Source organism: Triticum aestivum, chromosome 3B (genome assembly GCF_018294505.1).
Source record: "Triticum aestivum cultivar Chinese Spring chromosome 3B, IWGSC CS RefSeq v2.1, whole genome shotgun sequence".
NCBI lineage: Eukaryota > Viridiplantae > Streptophyta > Magnoliopsida > Poales > Poaceae > Triticum > Triticum aestivum.
In genome coordinates, this window is record NC_057801.1 from 325,238,463 (window position 1) to 325,245,026 (window position 6,564).

Sequence of the window (6,564 nt, forward strand, 5' to 3'; positions counted from 1 at the left end):
AGATCTGGAGGCACCTTCAGCAGGACAATTCGTAGGTACGGCAAGCACGTGTTCACCCACAATACGACGTTCCCCTGCGTCAAGCAGCCGTCTGGCAGTCAGAAAGATGCATACTACGCCCTCCATCACATGCGGGCGATCGTACGGGACCATAATCACCTTCTGCTACCAAATAATCTCAAAGATTGGGCCACACGCTTGTCGGCAATCCAGGACGCGGACATCAGACAAGAATTCTATCGCATCTAGTCGGAGTTTGCGGAAATCATCCATCAAGATGTTCTTCGTACCTCGGGCAGTTCTACCTTAGATATCAACCGTCCAACAGTGAGACAGAAACAACGCTACAAATGCAGGCTGACAACGCCCGCGATTTCAGGACCATCACGAAAGACGGAGGCTTCATCCACGCTCCGGTCCCTGAGTCGAGTCGAAAGTAGTGATGCCATGTAGTTCTGAAATGTCGATTGACTCATGTTGTAATATTAAACTTTAATGAACTTGTATGTCTCTTTGGTTTGGACAGTCGTTCAACTTATATGCAATCGATGCTATTTATTAGTAGGATCATGGATCGTGCTATTAATGTGTTGCTTTTCTCTTCCGATCCTTTTGTTGCATACTTATATATTGCTTATGTATTGTCTGTGAATTGCTACTAACGTTTTGTTTGGCTAGTGCATAGAGATGCCGTTGTATGTCGTGTACAAGGGTAAGGTTCCCGGAATCTACGACGACTGGGAGGAGTGTCGGAGATAGGTTCACCGTTTCAGCGGTAACAGTTACAAAGGGTACACCACTAGGGTGGAGGCGGAAATTAGATACACGCGCTATCTAGCGGGAGAGAGGACGGAGCGTTGGAGGAACCGGATGAAGACCAGTTTCATCGCGATTATGCTCATCATGATGACCGCAGCTCTCTTCTATGTGATGGTAGTTTAGATGATCGATATCGACTTGTAGTGTGAAGACAAACTCGCTACTCGCGGTCTCGAGACTTGTAATGTTCTAACTTTGTTCGGTATTTTAAATCGGGAGACTAATATGATGAATTGTATTCAGAGACTAATCTTCTATTGTATTCGATAAATCTGTTGTTTATATATTGTGTTGTCTATATTCTGTGCAGTAATATGTTTTGTAACCTTGCAAATATAAGAAAAGAAAGAAAAAAATCCATAATATTCATACTACTGGCGCACTACCCAGCACTTTAGTGGCGCACTGCAAAAAACACACTAGTGGCGCATCATCAACAAGTGCGTCATTAGTAAGCCAGAGCACATGGGTAAATATGGCCCTCTAGGAGGCATACTAATGACGCACCGTGTGATATACTAATGGCGCACTCCCTGGTGCGTCATTAATATTAATTACTAATGGCGTGATGCTAGTGCCGCACCTGTAGTGCGCCATTAGTAGCCAAAACAGGTGCGTCATTAGCAGGCCTTTTTCTAGTAGTGGGCGGCGAAACGAGCAGCCCGCCTCGCCTGGATCTGCTCCGGAAGACCCTCTGCTCCGGAGTGAGCATGGCTTAGGTGGTGATCCGATGCTTCGACATCGCAAGCGGCGGATGGAAATGAAAATGCCAGAGGAGGAGAGAAGAAAAAGAAAGAAACGAGGCTGGCCAGAGTTCTGCCGCCGCCATCTGGCTTAAATAGCCGGATTCCTTCTTCCTCAGACGGCATACTAAAGCGACGTCACACGGCGCGAAGCGGAGGAGGCGCCTGTCGAACCAGGGGTCTCTCTGCATCCCCACATGGGCTCTATCCGTCGGTTCTATGTGACAGGTGTGCCTGCACCTCCCCATATCCGTATCAGATATGAGTCGAATATGACTGTCGGTCAGTCCGACCGATTGCCCCGGCTATGGAAAGCCCTGTTGGTCGGCCAAAACTCGTTCGGGAACTGCCAGACCACACAGTCCCGTCTGGGTGTTTCGGTGTCGGTATGACACCATCGAGTTGGAGATGCTCTAATTTACTCTTTGGTTGGCTTTGGGCTTTCAGCAGCCGAAGGCTCCTCCGTTTTTTTTTCTTTTTTCTTTTTGCGGGGATGGCTCCTCCGTTCTTTGCCTTTCCCTGTCTCCCTCTGCTTTTGCTGCCTCTTTTCTCACCACCAGCGCACCGCACCGCACCACGCCACGCCTTTGGCTTTGGTTCTTCCCCACCCGCCCACTTAACTCCTAAGCAAACGCTCCTCCTCCCCGCCTATAAATTGCGTCCCTCGTCCAAGCCCCAATTCCCTTTTCCCTCTTTCTCTTTTCCCCTCTCTGGAAGGACTTGGATTCTTTCTTTTCTCGCAGCAGCAACGCCACGCTGCTGCTCTTACTTCCTGTTGACCACAACCACCCTGCTCCCACCTTTCAAGTTTGAACCCTCTTTGCTTGGCATCTACCACCTTTAGTTCCCTGTGGCTTGGAGATTCTGTGTGAAAGTATCTTATCATACAAGATCTACCATCTAGCTTAGTACTACTCTCTTGGAATCCTTGCGACGAAACCTAGCTGTTCAGGGCGACACTTTGCTGAAATTTCCAGTCAGAAACCCCCTTGTTCAGGCCGTCGCTCTGCCGAAATTTCCTGTCTGAAAACCTTGCAATCAAGGGCAACACCCTGCTCAAATATTTTCCCTGAGAATTCTCCCTTGGTCAGGAGAAACTCTGTCCGATTTCACAGTAAGAAACCTTGGTTTTTGAGGGGAGACTCTGCCGAATTTTTCTCTTGACCAGCTCTGCTTGTATGCCGCTGCTTTTATGATAACATCCACTGTCCTCGTCCAGTCCTTCTCCGTCGTCTTCCTCTACTGGTTCTACGTCTTCTCATAATCAACCAACCCGGTTAAACCAGAGAGTTCACCTGCTTATTGTATATTGTTTTAAATATTTGTTCGTGTAAGAAACAAAGTAAAGTAATCAAGTGGTGTAAGGAAATGGCCTCTCCTGGTCCCGTCACGTCGTCGTTGAACGGCTCGGAGGCGACACGGGCGCCGCCTGCGGCGCTGACCGAGGAGAGGAAGCGGAAGCGCAAGGAGTCGAACCGGCTGTCCGCGCAGCGGTCGCGCGCGCGCAAGCTGCTGCAGGTGGACGAGCTGGAGGCGGAGGCGGCAGCACTGCGCGCCCGGAACTGCGCCGTGGCAGCGGCGGCACAGGAGGCCGCGCGCCGGTGCGCGGTCGTCCAGGCCGAGAACGAGCTCCTGCATGCGCGGGCGCTGGAGCTGGGCGCGCGCCTCGAGTCGCTCGCCGAGCTGATCCAGTACATCGACGCGGCCGCCGCCATGGGTGCTTCCTCCATCCCGCTCGCCGGCGTCAACGGCACCGCCTTGCCCCAGCAGCCGATCCTGCAAACGGAGTTGTACTGCAACTACCCCTACTACTGCTAGCAGATCGCATCATGCTGGTTCCGTGCAGCTCTGTGTTGTCGATGCGTCTAGTAGTAGTATGTGCTTATGCTTTTCCTCCCAAGTAGAGTAGTGCTATTGGGTGGGCAGGGGCAAGGAAATTAAAGAGTGGCTGTACCTGTTTCGACTGACTTTATAGTGTGACATCGACGGAGACGACAATGTGTGTGGTTTATTGGATGCCCTCGTGGAACAAGCAACGCTATGTGATGTGTATTATTTTTCCTAAAGCTGTTATCACATCGCCTATCACTCTCCAAGGGAGAAAAGAGTAATAAGAGCAACTCCAACGGGCCGACTCAAACGGACAACGTTTTTGTCCGTTTTTTGTCCGTTTGGGTCGGCCGCCCACCCGGCGTTCGTCCTCTTTTAGATTTGGGTTGGCAGTGCGTCCAACGCGCCGACCCATTTCATGACCACGTGCGTTTTAGATCATGCCAGCGGCCATGTCGTCGCCTTGGTTTTGGCGCTCCAGCGCGCGGGAAAGGTTCGCGCGCGCGGGAAAATCGGCCTAGCGCGCGCTGGTTTTGGCCTCCAGAGTGCGGGAAAGATTCACGCGCTTGTTTTGGCGCGCCGCGGCCGGCGCTCGTTATAAGAAGGCGCTCCCTCCATACTCAGTCTGCCGCCCACTCATCTCGCCCCCACTCACTAGCCTCGCCGCCTCTGCGCCACCATGTCGATGAGCCGCCTCGGGGTTTCGGATTTTCGCGGAGTCCGCGAGCGCCGCTCCGTCGCCTTCTCCTCCGAGATCTTGTTTGGCGAGAAACGCCTCATCCTCGGCACCTGCGACACCGCAGAGGAGGCGGCCCGCGTGTACGACGCGGCTGCGTGGCGCCTCCGGCGGCCTTGTCGGGAGATGAATTTTCCCGACGTGTCGAGCCAGCGGGTGCAGGATCTCGCGCCTCTCCCGCGGCTTTTCACCGACGAGGATCGTCGTGTCCACCGGAGGCGGCAGCGTCGCCTCGCCATCGCTGAGATGGACGTGGAAGCCATGGTGGTGTGGCACGAACGCTTCCCGCACGACATCGTCGACGAGCGCCAGTTCTACAAGTAAAGGAGGAAGGAGAGGGAGACGAGGAGGACGGAGCAAGCCGCCTATCGGGAGGACAAGCGTGCGCGGAAGCAGGCCACTCAATTGAAACTGAAGCTACGGGAAACGTCGGGGTGAGACTTCGTAGACGAGCGGTATGCTGACGCCTACATTAATACGTCCGAGGAGAACATTACCGAGTCAGAGTCGGAAAGCGACGAGTAGTTGATCTTTTCTTTTATCTATGTACGCTAGAACTATCTATGTATCCTTTTTCTATCAGAAAAATGGCCGGCGGCGTCGGCGACGAAACAGGCGGGCGAGGGTGTGCGCCACCGACCAGCGGGCCCGGGGTGGAGAGAGGGCGAGCGCGCGCGCGTCCGTCTTGTGTCCGCGCCGACGCAAATCTGGCTCAAAAATAGGCCGGGAATGGGTCGGTAGGTGGACAAAAGCGGACGCGCGTCTGTTTGGGTCGGCCCGTTGGGCCTACTTTTCTGTCCACGCCGACCCAAACGGACGGCGGCGGAAGAAATGGGCGGCCCAATTGGAGTTGCTCTAACTGACCGTGGGAAAAGGAAAGATGGACGACTGCAAGTTGTGATTGTCGTACGTGGAAATGCATTATGCACGGAGAGCTTCACAAAGACGGTATGTATAATACAGCTGACAAGTGGCTTTCGCGACAGCGGTGAACTTTAGGGGGGCGGGTTTGCTAAGCTCGGCTACAGATGCTCTTAGGACCCGGATTCGCCCGTCAGGTCACATCAGCGATGTGGCAATGATATAGGACCAAGCCATATGGCGGTCCAATCTTCACGTATGAAAGGTGAATTTGAGAAAGAACATAAGGGTAAATCGAGAAGAACATGAGGGAAACACACAAATCAACACGCGGAGATGCAATAAAAGATATATATATTTTTGACCGTAATGGCAGGTGCTCTGCCTTTTCATTAAGAGAGGGAAAACTGTACAACGAACTGGAGAATTAGCCGGGAAAGCAAAACATTAAGCCAGAGATGCAACATGCATCCTGGCGAGAACAAAAGGTACTACTCCCATGCCTCCTTCAGGAGGCCTAATTCATCCCTAATCAAAGAACATACCCCCGCGGCAGAGCGCCGTTAATTCTGAAAGATCCGCCTGTTGCGCTCGTTCCATAGGTTCCAAGCCACGTACACAGCCCCCGTGCACTCGTCCAGCACTACTCCTTTTTTCTTTAGTTTGAACGTCTTATCCCACCAGGTGTTGATAGAGGAGGATTGGAGCGCAGCCGTCGCAGCATTACTGAACTGATTGGCCATCAGGTGCCAAACCTCCTTCGCAAATGGACAACCCAGGATGATGTGGTTAGCCGATTCAAGGACCTGATCACAGGCGCAACAAGTGGCCTGATGCTCCCATCCTCTACGCTGCAAGCGATCAGCCCTCTAAAGGCGGTTCTGGATAAGGGTCCAGATGAAGAATTGGACCTTAGATTCAGCCTTCACCTTCCACACTTTTAATAAGCGCGACATTGGAATACGCACAATGAATTGCTGCTCATATGCAGACTTGGCTGAGTGGTTCCCATTGGCCGAGATGTTCCAAGTGATCTTATCCTCCTTTCCATTTAAGCTGAATTGCTGAACTTTATGCCAAAGAGAAACAAATGACTACAGCAGTTCAGCCGAGGCCATGCGCTGCAGCCCCTTCATCCATCCACCCTCGCGAATAGCATCAGCCACAGAAATCATCTTGTGTTTCGCCATGTTATAGAGGCCAGGTGCCAATTCCATAGGTGCCACTCCATCCATCCAACGATCAGTCCAGAAAGTGGTTCTCGCTCCATTTCCAATAGTAATTTTTGTGCATGACTGAAAGAGTTGTTGATCAGCAGCGTCACACGGTGTAGGAGTCCCCTTCCACGGTCTATCCATAGCGTCCCACTCAAACCAGGGCCAGCGCAGCCGCAGGGCCGTGCTGAAGGCGGAAATGTTTTTGATGCCTAGTCCTCCAACTGCTTTGGGTGCGTAGATTCGCTTCCAATTTACCAAACATTTGCCCCCATGAGCTTCCTCGTCGGCATTCCACAGAAAGTTTCTTCTTAGTTTGTCAAAAAAATTATTATGAACCACTTGTAAGGTGCAAAGATCG

The 6,564-nt window shown here is 52.2% G+C and overlaps 1 protein-coding gene across 1 annotated transcript; it reads left to right on the forward strand.

The window, feature by feature from the left end:
* Positions 1-2,210: 2,210 nt before the first annotated feature.
* LOC123069816 (bZIP transcription factor 44) lies at positions 2,211-3,571 on the forward strand. Its single transcript, XM_044492752.1, has one exon. It carries the CDS (start codon positions 2,931-2,933, stop codon positions 3,378-3,380), a length of 450 nt encoding a protein of 149 aa, XP_044348687.1. The 5' UTR covers positions 2,211-2,930; the 3' UTR covers positions 3,381-3,571.
* The last annotated feature ends 2,993 nt before the right edge of the window (positions 3,572-6,564 follow it).